We start from the raw sequence: 22,996 nt of genomic DNA, 5'->3' as shown, positions 1-22,996 counted from the left end.
ATTCCCCCTAAGGATGACAAACCACATGACAGCAAGTGCACATGCTCAGGCAGGCTTTGCCATTTCTCAGGCAGCCTGAGTTACAATGGTCATTTCTGCTCTGCTGCTTGTTACTAAAGTCATGAGCACGGCTGCCAGGCTGCAGAAACCACCAGGCTGGATGACCTGGACTCTGTGGCAGCAACCGGGGAGAAGAACCACAAGATGTCCGTGTCATACCCTGCCTATGTACAGATGTTCACACCTCCAAGGGCAAGGAGGTGGTAAGGCCTGCACCAGTCAGGGGTTGTAATTCATGCAGAGCAGAGACTGAATGAGTTACGGATGCTGCAGGGAAACCAAGCTGGTTTGTCCAGCAGGCCTTAGAGGCTGTACAGGCTAGAGAGGACAGGAGAGGACAGGAGAGGAGAGGAGAGGAGAGGAGAGAGATGTGTCCACGCATTAAAAAATACAGGGTCTGATTTATTGAATTAAAAGAATTACTATATTAAGAATATGCATAAGTTGCTTTTAAAGTTGGGAATAGTTAGACTGAATTTACAATAGCTCTAAACTGATTTCAAAAGAGCGACAACTGGTCTAGTACACACTGGTTGGGTCCATCCTCAGCATTGTAAGCCTGCTCGCATAAAGTCAACGGCACCTACCTGCGCGAGAACAGGACTACCAGTCTTCCTCCTGTTGGCCATCCCCATGACCCCAAGGGAGAAACCGCCATGTGGAGCAACCACAGACAAATAGATTGGATAGAAACGGGAGAAAAGCATTTAATTTCATTTTTAGCTGCATCTATTAGCTCTGCCCTATGCTCTGGTGCATTGTTGTAAACAGAAACAGGGCGACTCATTCTGCTCCCTCGCCTATGCCTGCCATGCAAACTGCTGACTCGGTGTTGTGATAATCACGTATTTGTGAGAGCTATTTGTGTCGCAGAAATGATTAATGTGGAAGAGGATCCCGTCTCTCATGGGGGCCCTTTACCAGAGGGTTGGAGACTTCACCTGTGGGTGGTTGCTTAGATCTGCGACACAGTTAGAGCTGAGGATCTATTCACTTTTAAAGCAAAGCCTCATCACTCTCTAGTTGTTGCACCGCTGGGAGCAGCTGTTTGTCTTGCCAACAGCCCAAAAGTCTGCTTTACACATTTGCCCCAGAGGAGCTGATTCAGCCCACACTGAGGAGGCCAAATTTTGATATGTCACAGCTTTCATATCACACCCTACTTAATGCTGTGTCAGACGTGAAGTATTTAGAAACAACAACCTTACTGCATAATTAAATGACCAAATAATAGTGTAGTGGTAAAATCACCACCTTCTATGTCCCAGCTGTGGCCTACCTCCAGTAGGGGTCGTTAGGCAAGACCTCCTAACTCACACCTTACCTGCTGTTGCACCTTGTACCTCACTATAAGTCGCTTTGGATAAAAGCTAAATATCAATGTAATCAAAAATCATCTATACATTTTTAAAGAAAAAAACTATTACAGAGCCTGTGATGTAACAGTGTGCAGTAATACATGTAATTATAATTAACAGGAATTTACAGTCATGCCAGATTCATACTACAATAAACTGCATCACGTCTAATGTGATTATAATGTGTGTACAGAACTGGCTAATGGCAACAGAACGTGTCCATTATTTAAATAAAAATACACACAGATCTTTATTGCTGAGCTGCTGCATTTTATTCCCGAGCCAGTAGGCCCCTAGGGACTGTTAAATGTTTTTTGGGCAGGCTAACTAAAATTATTTTGGGTCAAAACGGATGTCTCCTCTCCAAAGATACAGACTTGGGCCTGACCCAAAGCGCATTTTATGCTGTAGTGGACAGAACGAGCTTGAGCCAAACAAAAGTAGTTTCACTGAATGAAAGACTTTCAAAGCATCTGTGAAGTTGCTCACAGCAACATTTTTCCGGTGAAGCGAGATTTAAAAAGAAAAAGAAAAGATTTCTCTTGGGCTAAATAGTTAGGAGTGTTACAACCAGTGCTGTCTAGCAATACTTGAGTCTACATTTTGGGAAATGTCTAACACCATTTATCCCGAATTATATTTGTAAACCTGCAACCTGCGGCGTGGTTTTGACAAAATGATGCACGAAGACAGCAAAAACCTAGGTATTAAGCTGTCCAGAAGGGCACACATTCTTCAGTGAGCCTGAGGCATGGGTTTTTAGTTAAATGCCAGCAGGCTAATGATCAGCAGAGAAAAGACAGAGCTGCTGCAAGTCTTTTTGCACATAGAGCGTGGTATGATGTTGATCTGTTCCGTGTCGTCTCTTTCCTCAGAGAGTGTGACAGAAGTGAGGACAAACATCTATGTGACAAGTTTTGGTCCAGTGTCAGATACAGACATGGTGAGTATGAGTCTCTTCTCCTTCCTTCTCACTCTAATCAGCATTATGAGTCATCAAATCTAAGTGTGCTGTCAGGATTTATTCACTTTACTTAGTAATTATTTTAGCTTGACAGTAAAACATTTGTCATTTTGGTTTCTGCAACTGTGAGCCTCCTTTGCAGAATAACAAAATTGAATCCTGTCTAGGCTTGTGCATCTTTTATGAGTTAACAGTCCCTGCTGTTTCGAATGCAATGTTTCCCCACCTCTTCATTTGCCTTCTGATTCATGGAGTTTGTTTAGATATTACAGCAGCAAAACACCTTGTTGATACTATAAAACTTTCTTATCTTATGTTTTAAGAGGAAAACACGGTATATGGCAATATTATGGGACTTGAATGGTAAAGTTAGGATTTATTGAGAAACACATATAATTTGACTAATGTATTACTCCTCTAGTTTAACATTACTAGAAATGTATGGTTAATCTTATGGTTAACTAGACATTTAATACAGTATCTTTTGTGTATGCAATGCCATACAATACATCTGGGACAGATTATGTTCAAACTTTACTGTTTAGCTGTTTTGGAAGTATACAAACTGATTGTATATTATAAACAGAAACGCTGTCTCCTAGAACTTAGATTCATTCACTGCTGATGGCAAAGAAACTGAATAACTGAATAATGTTTTGGTTTGGTTTGTTCTCCATAAATTTTAAATTGATAAACTGCTTCTACCTGCATGACAGACTTTGGGAATTGAGATCAGTACAACTCAAAAATCCCAGGATTGGGTTGGACTTCCATATCCTTGAGACCATTCCTGCCATTGTGAATCTACAGTCCAATGACCGCAATACACCAAAGTGGCTTTGTGAGGGAGCACTGCCTCTCCTACTTTGTTGCAATAGACAGTGCTTTATCTTTTTCAGCAGATATCACCTCTGGGGTCTCTAGAGGCACAGTTCTAGCCCCAATCTTTTACTCTCTTCACATGCTCCACTTGGTAACATCATGAATCAATGGAAAACAGCACAGAGTACAATCAGTGCCACATGCGCTGGCTGCACAGGCCATGGCAGCCCACTTGTGGGTCACAGTTAGCGAGGCCACAGCAGGTGTTTTCTGTCTGCTATCAAAGTGGCTGTTATCCAAACAAACTCACATCTCACTCTTGTACTCGGTGCACTGCGGCTGCCAAGATGTTGAGTGTTCCCAAATGTGGGAACTTCATTCTATAGGTTTTTATTTTTCGGTTTTATATTTAATGTCAGCATTTCGCCGATAATTACCAAAGTAAGGCTCCATTCTGGCCCCAGGCCGCTGCCCTTTTCTTGCTCTATATGCATATGAGCACTGTGTTAAAGGCTTCAAGCGTTTCCTTTCAAGCTCAAGATAATCAGTTTTCAGCCTTTAAGAAACATCACACTATGAAGCAGATCTTGTGCAGCACTTTGTAGATGTGTGAATATGGACTGCAGTATGTTATTTACACACTTGTCATTATGTTAGTTTACTGTATGTGATACGAAGCAGACTTTCACCATTTTAATATTTCTATGTTTACACTGTTCACACTGGCACAGAGATCTAGACACATACAGTAATTTGGTGCAGTTTAGTTTAATGACTTTTTTTTTTACATTCCATTAGTGGGAAAATGTATATGTGCCGTTTAGATCAGCTATTATGGAGATTCACTGCTCATTTTCCTTTACACTCCAATTACTTCCTGGCACTAAACTGTACCTTCAGAAGAAGGTTGCAGAGCTATTATATGGGATTGGATGAATAAAATGTTGGTCACAGATGAGCACTAGGAGCTCTGAGACCCTTTAAGCACAAGAGGGAATGAGAGGACAAGACCACCGATTATACAGTACAGTGAACAAATGTGGACAGTTAGACTGCACTAAATAAGAAGGTCTTGACTCAGGACTTTAATAATGAACCGTCTGAATTGCTGAAATTGGTGCCTGGTTCCAAAAAGGAGGACACCCTCTGAGGGCGAGTGACTTTGAGTTTAGAAAATAACAAGGACTATTGCTTTTAGCGAGCAAAGAGCTGGTTCAGGTCTTTACGTCAGGTAATTGTGTAATGTACTGAGGGGCCTGTTATTTCTGTGATTTTTACAAAGTACAGTCGGGCTTTGTGACGCTCTCGAATCCTGGTAGTCAGCATCAATGAAGGCAAATCCACAGTGGGTCAGGGTGGTGATCGTGTTTTCTGGTTCATGAGTTTCCAGGCTACCGAGGTCAGAATGAGTCGGATGCATTATTTGAGTGTGGAGCAGGACAGCCTTGGAGTATTGAGCACTGCAGTAAACAGTTCTGGGAAACAAAAGCATGATGCAGTTTTCTAGGTCACTTAAAGGAGAGGAAATGACTAATCCTGCAGGTATTTCAGAGGTGGAAAGATGCTTTTTAAGGTATTTCCTTGATGTGTCCAAAGGAAAATAATGTTCTGAAGGCAATTCACATTTAGCAGATTAATTCAGAGCAGCTATCAATCTATTGAAATAAAGTGAAGAAAATCTGTTGTATGATGTCATGTATGTAAAAAAATGTTTTTGCTGTCTAGTTAATTTATTATTCCCCCTAGATTTCTTTATATAGATATTTAATAAACTTTATCAACTATTTAATAAGCTTTAAATTGTAAGAGCTCTATCACACATATCTACACACACCACTCTATAAATTTTGCTCTTTGCTGTGCTGGAAAATAAACTCACAATTGTTCACTCACAGGTAGAATATTTGACTCCAATGTCGATGTGGAAACAAACTTTCATTAAATTTTTATTAAACATTATTTAATAAATTGAAGGATTGTGTTTTACAATGGATGAGGTGCATTTAAAGACGATACTCACGGCCTTTACCCTGAAAATAGCAGAATTGTTTAGTAAGGGCTAGTGGAAGTACAAGTATAACAACAATAACTTGTTGCATGTTCGCCATCTTAGTTAAGTGTATTAACATGCTAACATGTTTTAATAAGCATTCAACACGGTACACACAGTAAAGTATTCAGTATAGCTGACTTTAGTGTGAATATCAGGTACAATATTTGGTGATATTTTCCCATTATGAAGTCAGCATTTCAGTCTTACTTGACCACAGTCGTGCATTCAGAGGAATCAAGAAAGGGTAGCCATGAAGGAGTTTGCAAAATCATTTACCAACCCATCCTGTATCTATGGGAAACAAGTTATTTTTTTTATTTATGTGGATATGTATTTTATTGAAAAGGTAAAAATGCTTATTTGGGTACCAGGTTGCAAGTTTGGGGATCACTAAAAGTAAGTAGGATTCATCCTGGGAACATCAGAACCAAAGTTTATATCAAATTTTATATCAATCCATCCAGTTGTTCAGGTATTTCAGTCTGTTGGACCAACCAACGCTGCTGTATCTGCTGTGTCTAGTGGCACTCTGCTATGTGACTATGTGCCATGGCTTAAAATGTGGAGCGTTGAGTGCTTGGAGGAACATTCAAAACTGAAATCTTCCTACACAGAATGCATTCTATACCCTAGGCATCTCATCCTTTATGTTGTGTACATCCAGTAGTCCAATTACCCATCTCTGTATGATCAAATGTCCCAGAAATGTCAGCTCCTTCCGTACCCTGAGGGCCAGCTCTTTAGCTTTCTCATGGACCACAATACACCACATCTGCCCCTAGTGTCCCACTATTGCAACAGGAGGGAAGCTAACTGCATAATAGCAGTGACACTCGAATATTAGGTCAGTAACAAGACACGTTGTTCAGAGTCATGTCTGATCACCGCCAAGCTTTTTCTAGACCCAGTATGTGGGTTGCAGTCTTGATTGTGATCTCTGGTAAGTGGATGGGTGTGTTTCTCTACGTTAAGCGTCCCCATTCTCAAATACTCCGGCTGATTTTTCTTCTCTGTGTCTGTCTTCCTCCCTCCCTCTCAGAATGTCTAAGGAGCCCATCTTATTCACATGTATGCAGTGTCACGGCATATTTACTCGTTTCATGGTTTGACAGGTCTGTTCTGATGAAATGGGAAGCGATTTAGGCTGTCACAGGTACTGTGCTGAAGCATGCTCTGACAAAGATGTCACTGACAGCCTGATCTCACCGGAGCTGCACATTCTCTGGGGGTAAACATTTCTGGAATATCTGAGATTTTCAATATCACTGTATGCTTAAAATTCAGGAAACACAAACTCCAAAATGCCTGAGCAGTTCAAGATCTTCTGAACAGAACAGATGGAGGTCGGTGTTACTACGATTCGAACTTGTGGAATCTGCATCAATCAAACTGTCAAACTATTCAAAGGCTTGAAAACCCAATTAAGCGACGCACTGAATTTTAAAATTGTCTTGGATTCCTTTCAGACTTCAAAAAACTCTCCTCTTAAAATTTCACTCAACATAAAGGCCATCATGTTCACTACATGTGTATCACATGCAAGGCAGGAACGAGTTACAAGCAGAGCATGTCTTTTTTACATCCTATATATCTGTGGTGGTCGTATAATGTACTGTTGTAATTGTTGAGATTACACATGCACATCATATAAAATCTGCTTTTTTTTTTTTATTAAAGCAGAGTCACTACAAAGAGAACCTACAAGGTTGGGTCTAGTGATTGTTCATTGTCTGGGACAGAGGGACTGCATCCTAAGTTTTCTTCAATAACTTAATTTAATGGGGTTTAATTTGTTGAGTGTTGAGTGACTCTATCAGCAGTTCATTCATTCAACTTATTTCACGTTGAAAGACCTCAAGTCATGAACAATTTATGTTCATACATACTAAAGCAGTCTGAAGCAGTACTAGACATTTAGGTTGAATTAACTTGACTGTGTTAGGTTTACCTTTAGGACAATGAGAAAAACCTTTTCATTCAGTCTTATAAAAATTGGATATTTTTATTAGTAAGGGCCCAAACTGTAGATCTAGCAGCAGAAGAGGTGTATCTTCTGTGATTTTAAACACGAACCATGATCTTTCCTTGAACATGCAGTGTACACATCTTTGCAGTGCAAGCTTAACTGTGATCTCTGGTGTTTTGTTTTTTTTTATCTACTATTGACCTTGATCATCTCCTTTAACTTCAGTGCAGTGCAAGAACACAGCACTTAGAGGACTGAAATTACATTTAGTTTAAGATGTACAATATATCGGTATGTAACCACAATATACATGAACACTGTTCCTGAATACTGATTTACTACTTATTTTCCTGAGAGCAGCTCAGAATAACCATACTTTTATAATGTGCCTTCTATTTTAAAAATGCATAATGTTTGTATAAACATGTTCCCCGTGACATATTCTTCCTTTGTTTACTGCCACCTCATTCTAGGTTGATTACATTTGTGGAACAAAATGTTAGCGTCTGAAGTGTGGCACGGTGAAGTGCTAAAACATGTTTATGCCTCAGAGCTGCAGAAGCTGGTGGATGCTGAAGATAATTGGAGTTGGTATGGGATTCACAACCCACTGCAAATCTCACACAGGTTACACTCCCAGCAGGGAAAGGTGAACAGCACACGAGAAGCAAAGCAAGAGAGAATAATTGACAGCAGGAGAGCAAGGAGGACTAGTAATTAAGGCATTAATCAATCTAATCATTACGATGCCCACAGTGAAGTTCAGTGAAGAGCCAGGTCGAATTGATATGCTGCCTCCAGGAATTGGTCTGTATCATTATCACACCAGCTAATCAGAATGTTATCGCTGGTCCGCTGTCAAAAACAAAACCTCCCAGCATATATCACATGTAACATTTCTGCACAATAAATTGGGGAAACAGCTCTCCAGCATATCATAATGGCTTTCAGGATAACATATTTCAGTAAAATATGGAGCAAAGATCAGATGTGCTGCTCTGTTGTGATGACTTTCTTAAAGTGTGATGTAATAACCAAATGTTTAGAATTTAATGAACTCATTAATTCAAGATAAAAAGCTGCATTAATATTCAATCAGATATTAGACACAACCTTCCTGCCATTATCACGGGCAGACAGTGTCGTTTTTTTAGCCCCGTCTACTGTACATCCTACGTTAACTCCCATCTTATCAGCCGTTGCTACCATTTTCCTCATTTCCTTATGTTGTCATTATTTTCTCATACTTCAGCCTTGTTAATGGCTGCTTCTCTCCACTGCTTCTCTCCCACCGAGGCACACACTCAGACAGCAGACATTTCTTTGTGTGCCTTACATACTTGCTCTTTCTCTTGTTTTTCTAATGCCTATTTTTTTGTGCGATGCTTCTACCGTGCCGTGACAGCCGTACAGTATTTACTGAAAGTGTTCCGTAATTAACCTTGACCTGAAAACATTAGAGACACATTTAGTTATGGCACACAGGACAGGGACTGTTTCAACATCATTATGAAACCGATTCAAAGAAAAACTGTAATTGTTGGTAGGTAAGTGGTAAAAAGAGGTTTAACAAACATTGGCCTTTTTTATGACCTATCGCCCTCTCACTTTATGATTTATATGGAAAACATGTTTGCCAGCAGTTGCTTATTTGCGCATCCAGGAGTTGCGGCGCAACATTAGCATTCATCTGAAGTCGTGTTTGTGTTCACCTGATGAATGTAAATCCAATACTGACTCTGTTTTTAACAATGTTGTGGTCTTGATCAAACCCTTGGGGAAATATCTGGCTCTTTAGCTATTAAATGCTCCACCTTGTGCGCATTCCCCACATACTTCAAGTCGGGTGATGATGTTCTTTGAGATGGTCTTGAGCTGCCTGTTTTTTTAGTACATTCTTTATTGGTTGTTACTTTGTAATGTAATGTACATTGAATAGTCACTGATATAGTTTTATCTAATTATGTAATTAAGTAAAGCAACATAATGACAAACAGTTAATAGAGTATGGATAGATGATTACAGTTGCGGTGTTGTTGAATCTATAGGTGGAAGAGAATTAGTGATCCAGGACTATTAGACATATGTGCAGCATGTCATTCCACTCTTCTCTCCACATGTCCTATTTCTCTATGCTCTGCTTTCTAATAAAATGCAGGTTGCCAAATAAATAATAAATATGCATAGGTGCGAAGAGTGATTGTGTATTCATGAGTCTATTTATAACACTGTCATTCAGGTTCCATCTATGGGTTTTAAAATATTATTTAAATCGCAATTGTTTGCTACAGTAAATCCATTCATGCAGCTGCAACTCTAAAAAAAATAAATAAATAAATAAAAAGAAAACACAAATTTGAAGTCTGCTGTTGGGTTGAAGCTCCGATCTGCCTCTTCTGTCGAGGAGAAATCAATCACTCAGTCCCTGGAGGAACACCAGCTGGCATTTGAACTGATTGTGCCACTTGGCCTTGTGTCGAGATTAACCTTGTTTTTCCATATTCCAGGATTTCAATCTGCAGACGAATTCCCTATGTTTACAGGAGGTTTGTGTCTAAAGGAAACAAAGACATGATGGATTGCCCAGCTGGACTGTATTGTCTTTTTTAATGTATTCACCACTGGATAATTTACACTGGTTAGAGTGAAATTTGGCATCTCATAAAGAAAGTGACAGGATGAAACAAACTACAGTAGATGGGACTCAGGACAATAACAGTCTCCTAGTGTTGTTTGCATGGGAACCTATTTCATGACCAAACCACAATCTGATCACATAACACAAAAGTAGAGAAACTGGATTTAATTCCACTTTTAGATGTAGAAATGTTAAAAAAAGAAAAAGAAAGACAGAAATCGGTGCTTGAGAGACACTCGTTTTCTCACGCTTGCTTTTATCAGCCTGTGAAGCTGTCCATGGGCTTTATTAAGAGCACTGTTGCGAGGACAGATGCTGTGCAAATGCTATATGATCCTGTGGTTTCGCAGGCCCTGGGGAGGTCAAATTACATCAATTAACAGACATCCATTGTGTGCCGTTTAGATGAGCCCTGTTGATGTGCTGCATGGAAGCCCGTACACCTCTCCTGCTGAGGACAATGGCTTCCTGTTGTTAAAACTGCTGCGATATAACATTATCAGTTTTTCACTCGGGGAGCAGCCAGCTACAGTTCATTGGTGAGCACTATGGCCCTTTCGCTGTATGAGCAGTAGCACGTAGGGAATTAGAGGAAAACACATATGCAGTGCTCTTATTGATCACCAATAACGTGTACTGTTGCATGAGATACAGACAGCTTACTTCCATCTCACTCTGTTAAGACAGCTGTGCTCAGTCAGCCTCTGTATGGAGCTGATGAGGGAAGGCCGTTGCTAGGACACCAAGTCCTATTGAATGGATAATGTGAAACAAATTCCTTTTGACTGGGTACTTCCTGCATTCATTTTATTTTATTGAGTTTTTCATGTGTTGGTGACAACACAGAAAGACGTTGTTGCATAATAATAAAGCATAGAACAGACGTATTACGAGGTGTTTTTTTTTTTTTTTGCTGAAGCTTGCGTCTCGGTTCATAGTTATCAATGGCTTTCAATTCTGAGCAATAAACATTACTGACATGATGCAGCAGTTGATCACTTTAGATGAACACAATATATTCTAGCATCAACTGGTATGGCTGCTTATCTGTGTGTCTGTACGTGTCCCGCTGAGCAGAGGATACACATGCAGGGCAGTTTACATTAGCATTGCACTAAAGTGTTCTTCTGGTCAAGGTTTGATGTTGTTCTTGAGCTCGGGCATACTATCATCACTGACACTTATCAGGATTATCTGTGCATGTCCTGCCATACAAGTCAAAGGTCCACCATGGGAAGGGTCTACTGTTCTGCACACTAGATTAACATCCGACCTTTACAGGCTGCTAGGACTGTGGGCAGATTCATGAATATGCAATAGAGAAACTGACAGACTGAAATCTTTGTGTCTTTGTGGTCGTCTTCCGAAATGTGCCAAATCTTTATGGATTAATGGAAATAAAATAAACACACTAATTATCAAGTCTTACTACCAGATCGATTACCTCTCTGTAACAAGTGCCATGTCCCAACTCTGTAAACTGTTATCTTGGCGACTAATCCTTCATAATCTCTTCCCCTCAGGAGTACACCATTGATGTCTTCTTCCGTCAGAGCTGGAGAGACGAGAGGCTCAAGTTTGATGGGCCCATGCAAGTTTTACCCCTGAACAACCTCCTGGCCAGTAAGATCTGGACTCCTGATACCTTCTTCCACAATGGAAAGAAATCTGTCGCCCACAACATGACGACTCCTAACAAACTGCTAAGACTCGTCGACAACGGCACACTTCTGTACACGATGAGGTGAGCCACTTTTGAAATGACTTCCCTAACAACACTGCCGCCGCTTTGACACGACTAGGAGTCTACAGCTATGCTTACATACAGCCGTGCTTTGAGCTACAAAAACAGGGCTAGTGTGCTGATTTTTAGCTGGTACATTGTAATCTTCCCCATGTGGAATCTGCACACTAAGGCACACAAACAACAGTCAGAATAAGCCCTAGACATACATATAGTAACTGTATAATCAACAGGAACCAACTACCAAGTCTTCGACAATGGAATGATTCAAATCAGAAAAGTGTCAAAGGCATGCCATCGAGTGTTGTGGTAAAGTACACATCACTTTGTCAACTACAAAGACAGTCACAATCAGCAAACACTACTATCTGCAAGCTAAAATCCATTGGTTTCAACCTATCTAATCACTCAGACCTCACTTTCATTAAGCACTGAAAATAAATAGTTTTATAATACTCTTCCACAAGGTCAGAAATGATAATTCAAGGGTGAAAAATGAAATAGGTAAAATAGTTGAGTAAGAATTGGTGTGGCAGCAGTTCTACCAAGGTCAAGACAGACGTCTGAGCTCTAATGGACTACTGCAAGGACTGTTGTGTTTCCATAAACATGTAGATGTGTGATGAAATGAGAAATAAATTAGGATAAACCCCTTTCAGACAAAATACTTCCTTAGTCATCTTGCATCTCGTTTAGAGCAGCATTTCTATTTAATTTCAACCTACTTATTCGAGTCAGTATGTTTTGCATTAGACTTGCACTGGGGTTTATTAAAATCCTGTGCTTTATTTATTTTAAAGCAATTATTCTATTACTGTTGCAATTTTAACTTTCTCTGTACCATAAAAAATCAAAAGGCTGATATGAGCACATTAGGCTATAGAATATAAATCCATCCATTTTCAGAGCAGGTTTCTGGTGAAGTGCATCACCACAGTACCTGTGTTGATTGACACTTTTCACTAAACACCTGCTTAAATTCTTCAGAGGCACATCTACAGCACGTTAACTGACAGATGCAGTGAAGTTCTCCACTGTGCAGGCATATGTTCATTATTTTTGAATTGAAGGAGCCGCTGCTGTGTGCCAGTGCTGCTGCAGCCCCGTGTTTGTGTAGGAGCATTTATCACTCACTCTCCGATCAGCTCAGTTTAACCTGAGCCAGTTTTGCTGAGGAAATTCTATTCCCCTGATAGAGAATATTAATTTCTGGAAAGCTTATAGTGCACTCAAAACTCAGTGCTCTATACTCCTATATTTGGTTTAAACATTTTTTTTCTTTTAAATCCCTAAACTGGACCAAAGAGTTAATTAACTTCCAGTCACAAACACAACTGTGCCTCCATATTTATCCATCTAAGAGGGATGAAAGCAGCTTCAACGTGAGCACTTTACTGCGACAGTATGTAACTAAGTTGATGCAATGCTGCTTTTAATACACAGTATGTAATATCCATTATGTAGATAATGAAATCTACACTGTATATTGTGTAGATACTGTGTAGTAACCCAACACTATGATCGTAACTATGAAATTTTGTACTGACTGTCATGGCCTGAAGAGGATGAAACTTAAAGACCATGGTGATCCGCTAACTGTTTAAGGGCTGTAAAGTTTTTGGACAGTAGGGGCAATGAACTTTATCTGTGGGACATTCACCAACAAAGTGTTTACACTGATGAGACTGAATCTATTGCATCCACTCATTAAATTACTTTTATTTTAATCATGCTTTTCATGAAATCGACACTTTTAAAAGGCCATGCATAAACCAAAAACATTTACCAACACAGATATACTCTGGTTGCTCAGATAACCCAGTTTTGGATTCATGCATGATATATAAATATTGTAACTGAGTCCCAGTAACCCAGTTTGTGGTCCATTTATGAGTAGCTCGGTCATCTGTAGGATGGTTTTAAAGGTTGCTGTTTAGTTTCAACTAAGTAAATGTTGACTTAATATGCATCAGTGATATAAAATGCTCCATTCGTCTGAGTGCATTTTGTGGCTCGGCCATCTGACCAAATCAAATAATCTGCTCCTCTCTGGAGATTTTTTCTTTCCTATCAGTCAGCTGGGCACTGTTATCACTAACAGTAGTAGTAGTACCGTTTTTTTTTTTTCAAACTTAGATAATGTGGCAAGAATATGCATGAATGTTCATGCCTACGTCCTATTTTTTCATTTTGATAATGCAAAATTCTTGATGCATGATAAAGACCATGAACAGTCTATGAAATTCTCAGTATTTTGTCTTTCATGTGTCACGTTGTGTTCATAACAGCTTGACCGTTAAAGTGTTGTCTTTCTCCATCTTTTCCTCTGCTCACCGCCCTCAGGTTGACCATTCACGCTGAGTGCCCCATGCACCTGGAGGATTTCCCGATGGATGCACACGCCTGTCCTCTGAAGTTTGGAAGCTGTAAGTCAGTCCTGTTTGCCACAAGACTTTGTTTAATATAAAATTGCATTAAGAAGCTGCGGTCATTATTCTCTGCAGGTGTTAGGTGCCTTTCCTGCCTGGAGAAACTTCAGAGCACTCGCACTTACTGTACTGTAGGAATATCAATGTGCATTAAAATGACTCTTAATGAATAATGAACTTCTTTTTATTCACAGAAATTGTTTCGCCATCAGTGGTATTTCAATTTTAACATAATAATTGAGATATCAATTTTTAATTATTTAAAGTTACATGTAATAAATCAGTGGTACAGGAGCTACTGTATACTACCAGAGGGCCACAGCCATGTGTAAAGACAATATGATAAAGCTCCACTGATGCAGCGCAATTAAGTGCAACTACATCAACATCTACTAATGCTTTAATGTGTTTCTACATTCATTCACGGTTTTCTTTCTTTTCTTTTTACCGCTCTCTGTTGCCTAGATGCTTACACCAATAATGAGGTGATCTACCTGTGGACCCAGGGAGATGAGAGGTCCGTCGCTGTGGCAGAGGACGGCTCGAGGCTGAACCAGTACGACCTACTGGGACATGTTATTGGCAAAGAAACCATAAGTTCCAGCACAGGTAAACCATATGCTGTCTACAGCACCATCCAGCCAACAGTATACAGAATACTTTAATTTAAAAGTAAAGGTTGATCAGCCGAGCCGCAGTTCACAGCAGATTGACAACTTTACTGAACACACCAAACTCTGTTATGATGGAGAAAACTGCAACCAGCGAAACAAACTTAGCGTGTCATGGGACAAAATGCCTAGCTCTGAATCATAAACTGTTTGTTTTCATGCATAAAAGTAAATTAAATTGCCTCCCTGCTTTTCTGTTGACATATACTGGCACCGTTGTGCATTTCCATTCCAGCAGTGTGCACTTTCTCCACTTTTGTCATTTTGGATTCAGTTTGCATTTGTTCGAGAAAATGATGACTGTTATCAGTTTTTAGGAGACAAGTCAGCATATTTATAGAGATAATATGAAGAGGTGTGCCAGAGGTGAAAGTCATATTTCCATTTTGTTTCAGGCTACGGCCCAGACCTAATATTATAAGCACAGCAGTAAAGGAAAAACCTGCCAGTCCACGCATGATGAAATATTCATTTGATTTGAATTTATCTGTAACACACCATTGCATCACTTCTTCTTTATTCACACTCTGAAGGACTGAAAGCTCATGGTAATGCTTCGACGCAAACTGCATCCACATGCTATAACACTTCCATCAGTGGCAGACAGTTTTCATATGGGCAGCAAATAGAAAGGATAAGAAAAGGGGCGTTTGTGTTTAAAAAACACACCACTAAAAATGTTCTGAGACTCAAAGGCTTGGTCTTCGCTTCAATGATGCCCCTGGAAAGCTTGTACACGGCTCTTTTGTAGAGTGAGGAACTGCAGTCGGCCCTCTATGAAGAACAAAGCAACAAACCTTTCAGAGCCGACTTTCCAGCCAACAGGATGTGGATATATATATAAATAGATATTTTTTGGCAGGGCAGTCCTTTAAGGGCAGTATACTAATCGAAGAATTCAGGTTAAGCTCTTTGAGCTTAACCTGATTATGTAAGAAGTTGGGGAGCTGCTCCTGCTCTTCAGCCTTTTCACTACAAGGACAATTGTATCATCAAACCTCTCATCTGTCATTTTTCATTGCACTTCCACTCCCTATGCTTTTTGGTCAAAACATAGTTTTATATGAGTTATATGTGTCAATAATTATGGGTCTGTATGTTTCTCTCCATCTCTTTCTATGTTCCTGTCCTCTTTCACAGGAGAATATGTAGTGATGACAACATATTTCCATTTGAAAAGGAAAATTGGCTATTTTGTGATTCAAACCTACCTGCCGTGCATCATGACCGTCATACTGTCTCAGGTCTCCTTCTGGCTAAACAGAGAATCGGTTCCTGCTCGCACAGTATTTGGTGAGTGTCAGAGAGTGGTAATAATCCTAAATGAACTAAAAAAAAATGCATAACATGATATGTAACTTTTTAGTTACATGGGTGGAGCTTTCACATTATAAGGTGAGAGAAAAACATGTGCCGAGCCATATTTGTGTTCTTTAGATAATTCAGAAAGCTGCAAAACAAGTCAAGAGTTGTTTTTTTTTGACGCACAGTACAAATTTAAGTGCACTTGGGCAGTCATTTATTTTTCCCAGAATTATGATCATAGTATTGATTATTGTCATTGTAACTACAAAACACTAATTAATCAGAGAGAGGCAGAAGCAAAAGTTGGAGAGTGTATAACAGGAGAACTGTGACTGGTGATAGAGGACATTGGGCTGCTTCATCAGCTGAAGTGTCTGAAGTGTTATTACTGAGCTGAAGGTAATTTAGATAAAAAAAACAGGCACATCAGTCTTCAAAACACATATAATCCCACTGAAGCTACTATAGACTTTGAAGAAGGGGCAGATCCCTCATTTAACAGTGCTGAAGCAAAATAAATTTATTATGTCAAGGAAAAATTGTTGATGTTCATGAAGAGGGCATCAAAAGTCCTCTCCACAGCCTGCTGGTCAAACAGCAGAGCAGCTTTAGTCAGAGAAAGGTACAGGAAGTCATTCCTGCCAACAGCCATCACCCTGTACAATGACTAGATTCAGACAGTGGAGAGCTCTGCTCCAACACATACATATATCGCATATTCAATGATTAATTATATTGTATTATATGCATTTGTGCGTTCCTTGGTCTTGCACAATAATCATAACATACAAATGCACAAAATGCTTGATAGTTGCCTGTTTTGCTAATTAAAGATTAGTTAAAGTTTTATATTTAGCAAATATGCTAAAATGGTTTTTAAAACTAAGCTGAATACTATCCACTGACTTAGTATTTACCATTTTCCCATCTCTATGTGACACATTAGATTAAATTCACACAGTGCTGGGTCTGCTGGGGTGTGCACATGAGGTAAAGCACATTGTGCAATAGGCTTCAAACAGCGTGTAAAACAAAGGCTTGTTCAGGAAATAAGGGTCTCCTGAAAATCATTTCAGTCACATAAGAAATTCCATCTGTAGATAACACTTTCCTTCACACGAGGAGAGGAGCTGTAATCAGAGTCATTTTCTCTGTGGAAAGATTTACTGAGAAGGACACACTTCCCAGAAGTGCTCAAATCTTCTATTTTGTTGTCAACATCACATTGATCGGCTGAAATAAGGATCTTTACACTAGCTTCTTAGCATTTCTTCCTGGATTTTGTAGGCATGGATAAATAGCTTTTGAAGGGTAATTAGATTTAACATCCTTCTACACCTGGTTTTAAGAATGTCATTCTCATTAATATTACAAGTGGCAAATTTACAAAAATTTACCACTATGCAGTTTTGAAATGTAGTCACGTTATGCAAAATTCATTACCTAGAAATAAATCAAGCTGTGTCCTTAAACAAAGTGAACAAGTGCCCATCAATCTTTTTGCTGCTAATTCTAATTCCCCAGGTATAGAGCACTGAAATGAGTTGACCTCCCTGTTCTGCAATACTGTATTCAACTATTTTTAGAGTCGTGTGTGTGTGTGTCTTGTCTTTCTCATTAAGTGAGATAGGTTGAAATAGATGAAGTGATTGCTTTACGTGGTTGGTTGGGTGTGCGAACGCTCTCTGAGCTACATTTCCTTCCCAGGAACACTGAGTGTAAACAGTAGACGTGACTCTTGAAACTTTGACTCAGTTTTCATGGTTTTTAATCCATCACTTGCAACTCACCTTGACAAGGACCCATGTCACTGTTGGTATCATGAAAAATGATTGAATAGCTCCAACACGTATAGTACAAACGCAGCTTGAAACATCATTTACAAAGAGTCACTGCATTGAAAGGCTGTTTGATCCACTGACTCTGCATGAGTGCAATATCTCTGCACTCCTGAATTTAGAATGTGGCTCAATTTCTTGATTTCACACAGTAAGTTGTCAAAAGTTGAAGCTCAGTCTGGTGAACCGTTATATCTGAGGTCACAACTTTAATTCCCAAACACTCTCTTACCCTTCTTATACATAGCCATAGGAAGCTAAGAAGCAGTAAGTTGTTCATGTTGTGAACAACTGACAGCTATGAAAAACTGGAGTCAAGTTGCAAGAGAATGAACTACAAAATAACCCATGTACTGATCTTTTTATTTCATCTTCAGGGGTCACCACTGTCCTAACCATGACCACTCTGAGCATCAGTGCTAGAAACTCCCTTCCTAAGGTGGCGTATGCCACCGCCATGGACTGGTTTATGGCTGTGTGCTATGCCTTTGTCTTCTCTGCCTTGATTGAGTTTGCCACAGTCAACTACTTCACCAAGCGCAGCTGGGCATGGGATGGCAAAAGAGAGGGCATGGAAATAAGGGTGAGTGATTCTTATTTGAAACTGTTTCATATTTTCTGAGGGTAAAAAAATAAACACCACACCCGCACTTTTCAGTTAGTCACGGTGCACCCACATTAATCCCAAACACGTCATTGTGAAAATCTTTTCAGGGAGGAGCTTGTCTACACTTTTGGTTATGGAATTTTTTTTTCTTGCTCATTAAAAGCAAAAGCAATTTTAGACAAACTATTCTGCCTTTTGATTAGATAACCTTGCTGCAAAAATATTCCAAGTTCCCCAGAAAGTCCTCATTTTAAACTGGCGGAGCGGTGAGGGCAGATTGCACTTTGGAAACACAGATAGAAAATTCCTTCCTTCACGCAGCCTGGAGTCGTCTATAAAGACTATAAAGAGAGCTTTTATTATTCATTAACAGCCAAATGGAACAGGGACAGCGGGGCGGAACAGTGAGAGGAGAAACAGAGGTAAACTCCCAGAGACACTGGCCCTGATTTATGATGGCAGCATATGTTCAAGTCTCATCCTAAAGTCAGTGTTGGCTCATTCTCCCCAGAAAGGATGGCATCATTACACCTGCTCTGCACATTACAGGCACACTGATTAAAAAGTGAGTGTGCATTATTTAAAATGACTCGCCCGAGGTGGACATTTTTTATTTTAAGCATCATATCTGATAAATCAGAGCTTACAGATTTGAATTTGTCAATAGTCCGGGCCGCTTGTGCGTGTGTGCTTTGCTTAATTTAAGGACTGTGGTTTAATTCAGGGGATGCAGAGGTTTAAACAAGTTGGTTTTCTCCATGAAGCTGTGATGAATTCACATCAATAAAAACTGATCAGCTTCTCATTACACCTGTTACTTTAATTTACCATCACCTCTGTGATGTTTTATAACCGGTGACATCAAATGGAAATAAGTCTGTGTCAGATCAATAAAATGGGTAAATAGGTTTCTGTTAAATGAATATAGCTGCAGTATATATTGAATCCAGTAATGAAGGAAACACAAGCACTAGTTTTCCCATTTTTATAAGGGTCACAGAAGTGACGCAATCAATTGACAGTGATGAATTGCTGACTATAAAAGACTTTTAGATTTTGATAAAAACACATACTTTTAGAGTGCCATCTATTAATTCACACTCAAGGCTTAGCCTCTACGTTTTCTAACATCATTTCCTTTAGCAAACCATCACACGGTGTCAAGAAGGCTTCACAGAACGGCTTTAAATTTGATTTACAGTACAGTTTGCAGAAACCACATATTTTCTGACAGTAATGGGGCACAAAAAAAGAGAAATCTCATACTAGCTTTCTGGCCTTCTGGCTTCAGTGTAGCTGCTTGTGAACGACGTGAAAACTCACATTTGGTCACATTATGAAACTACAGTAAATGCTGTTTTGTTGCTGCTAACACTTCTATCACACATACACGCAACATAAAAAAAACATATTTCTTCTACTGCAACAGACTGTGCCACACATCTATTTTCTGCAGCTAATGTTTGACACAATCAGTACAGCCTCTCCAGTTTTTTTTTTTTTTTTTATAGCTTGACATTTGGTCCTCTGAGTGATTGACATAAATGCATATTGCTGCCACAGAACTTTTCAGTCGGTGGGGATAATTTGGAGCGTTACATTGCAGCAGAGTGGAGTTTTCTCTCTCTCTCTCTCTCTCTCTCTCTCCTCTTTGCTTTTTTTTTATTTTTTCTTTTCCTCCGCCTTTTGATGCCTCGTCTTAATGGCAACAGCCTGGGCTGCGTTCTGGGGGGGCTGTGCTGAGCATGCAGTTGTCATGATAGATAAAAAAAGAATGGGGTCACCGAGGGAGACGTGGCACTCCCATCGCACTTCGCTTCTCGAACGAGCTACTGGAAAGCAGAGAGAGAGATCTGACTGCACATGCATTTCCATTTTTCCAACATACTTGTATTTGTTAAATAAGCCTCGAGAGAACATATGAGGAAAGAGTGTTTAGCTCAGTGTTTCCTTTGGAAAATACAGTCTCCAGTCGTCAGAGGAAGGGTTTCAACCACCACTCTTAACGGAACCAAATGATGACTTCATCGCCCCCGAGCACCTTCTTTTTTTGGTCTGCAATAGTGAGCTGTAGACGAGTCAGTGTGCACTAATTTACTTTGCTGGTTATGGAGCTTCAATGACATTTTCTTCCCTTTTTGTCACTTAACATTCTGTCTGACAAGCTTTCTACATAATTAGCTCTCCCCTCACCAACTGAAGGTGTGCTTTATTACAGAAATTAGCCGGCGGGGAGTTTGGTTGGAATGAAAGCCTGCATATTCTTGGCACTCCATGACACATGATTGGACACTACTGTGATAGCTAATATTGTGCTGGTTTCATTCGCTGAGGCAGGGGCACGGGGCTCACTGTGCAGTAAGGTTTCACCGCTGGAGCCAGAGATTGATCACGGTTTCACATGCACGCCTCATAATCTACACCTGCAGCACAAATCGCTACACCTACAGACGTGTTAATACACAGAGACGCAAACCTGTCATTTTCCTCTTCCTGTCACTGTACTGTTGCGGTCACAAAAGGGAGAAGCTGCTTGTTTGCAAGCGAAACCACTTCTATTGAGGAGGTTTGGTGTATTCCAGTGAGGGGGGAAAAAGATGGAAACTTCAGTGAAAACTTTCCACTCCTTTGTTTGAGCTGGAGGTGTCGTCACGCATCAATATTTGTCTTCCTGTGATTGGTACAACTTAATATTTGAAGATGAAATAGCTATATTTGACTATCCTAAATTTAGCACCATCATCAGTGGATGCAGGTTTTCACTACAAAGCTTCTTTTTTTTTTGCAAATATTTTTAAATGATGTGCTGTGAGAAACACAGGAACAAGCGAAGAAGAAGCAAAGGTGCTCAGTTCAGATCCAGTGTTTGCTTTGATTTGTGATTACAAGGAATGTTTAATTAGCACTGACAGATAATCTCTAACACAATCTGCGCTGATGAAATCAAGCTCAGGCCACATCTACAAAATGTGACACACAAAAGGGACAGTGCTGCTCCCTGAAGCGCAGTCTGCACACTCACATGTGCCCACATGCTCGGGAACTAGAGGCTATTAAACATGCCAACACCTCATCATCCAATCTAACACAGGCACAGACTGGCGCAAGGTTCGCTTCCACGCACACATGCACACAAGGATCTCTAAACAGCAGGACGCAGCGAGACACGATTATCCCCAGGATACTTAATCATGCTCATCAAGTAATTCTGATACAACAATTTACAGAAGTCACCAAGGCAAGGTCGACAGATACACTATATTTGGGGGTGTTTATGTCTGAAGGTAACACAGTGACTTTGAATGGTGAGAATCTTTGCCTGAAAGTAAATGATGTGCTGTGTCATATTAGGCTAATAACTCACACACATACACCACACATACACCACACAGACGCCCAATGTCACACATGGATTCCCCAGTAATTAGACCACATACATTTTGTGCAGCCCAGTTAAATGATAGCAGAAAATGCTCGTTGCTTGGCTCGTTTGTTGAACATCCCTAACGCCGGCGTCTAAAGAGTTTAGGAGGCTTCCGTTAAGGTCATACGGTCATTCGCTGCAGTCCTTCCTGGTGAGGTAGGCTGTAGGTGGAGAAGAGAGGCCCGTGGTTGTGTTAGATGTGGAGGAATCCAAATCGAGGGAAAGTATCTGGTTATCCAGGGGGCATCAGTGCTACTGTAGTAATTGACTTGAGATTGAGCCCCTTCAGGCAGTGGGTCACTACTTCTCTGTTTAATGCAATCAGCTGCCTGTGAGCTCTGTTGGCTCTCCACAAGCCTTTGCTGTTTTTTTACAGAGGAGTATGGAGAACCATTCTCCTCCTGTTGCCCTGTTCGCTTGAGAAAGAAATGCTCATCACACTGATTGCACTTCATCCTCAATCCCATGGCCTCCATCAGCTTGGACAGACAGTCTGAAGCTTAACAACCACTTAAGACGTCATTACGATACCTACTGCTAATATTATTCCTCCGCTTGGCACATTTTGGAGTGGTCATCCTGCGAGTTAGTGCCTAGTGGCGTCACACTGGTCTTGTTGAAACGCTGAACAAACAAACAGCACGTCTTGCTCGTCGTGCTGAACTATTTTTCCGCCTCCATCTGCGAGTGTATGTGAATACTCAGGATAAAGGACCAAACAAAACATTTGGTGACAAGCTGTGTGCAGAAAGAGATTCACTGGGAGTCGGAGAGGGGACATTAGTTAAGTTAATTAAAAAGATGGAGCAGAAGGAAAATGAAATGAAGCTCGAAAAAGTAGAGCGAAAAATTAAAGCCACACTCAAATCCACATTGAAAACAGAGCGCTCAAAGTGAAACTCTCTGTTATGCGACACATAGCACTTAGGCTTTGTTGCAACAGGCGCTGTTAAAACAGCCACAGTGGGGATGAATGGTGTAAAGACAACTATCCCGGAACAGACTCAAACCCTGGATGCCACACAGGAAACTAAAACTCCGCCCCGGTGATCCATCTTCATGCCTTACTTGTTCTCTTACATTTACCGTGTGTACTGCACCGTAGGGCCGACAGCAT

At 40.2% G+C, this 22,996-nt stretch overlaps 1 protein-coding gene across 1 annotated transcript in view; it reads left to right on the top strand.

Annotated features, from left to right (window-relative positions):
• Positions 1-22,996, top strand: part of gabra3 (gamma-aminobutyric acid type A receptor subunit alpha3) — a 63,511-nt gene that overhangs the window by 39,437 nt on the left and 1,078 nt on the right. The window contains exons 4-9 of the mRNA XM_026372120.1: positions 2,294-2,361; positions 11,385-11,605; positions 13,949-14,031; positions 14,500-14,643; positions 15,846-15,998; positions 18,226-18,431. Coding sequence (XP_026227905.1) covers positions 2,294-2,361; positions 11,385-11,605; positions 13,949-14,031; positions 14,500-14,643; positions 15,846-15,998; positions 18,226-18,431 — 875 coding nt within the window. The remainder of the gene's footprint in view (positions 1-2,293; positions 2,362-11,384; positions 11,606-13,948; positions 14,032-14,499; positions 14,644-15,845; positions 15,999-18,225; positions 18,432-22,996) is intronic.

Source organism: Anabas testudineus, chromosome 14 (assembly GCF_900324465.2).
Source record: "Anabas testudineus chromosome 14, fAnaTes1.2, whole genome shotgun sequence".
Taxonomy (NCBI): Eukaryota; Metazoa; Chordata; class Actinopteri; order Anabantiformes; family Anabantidae; genus Anabas; species Anabas testudineus.
This window is presented reverse-complemented; position numbering and strand designations above follow the sequence as displayed.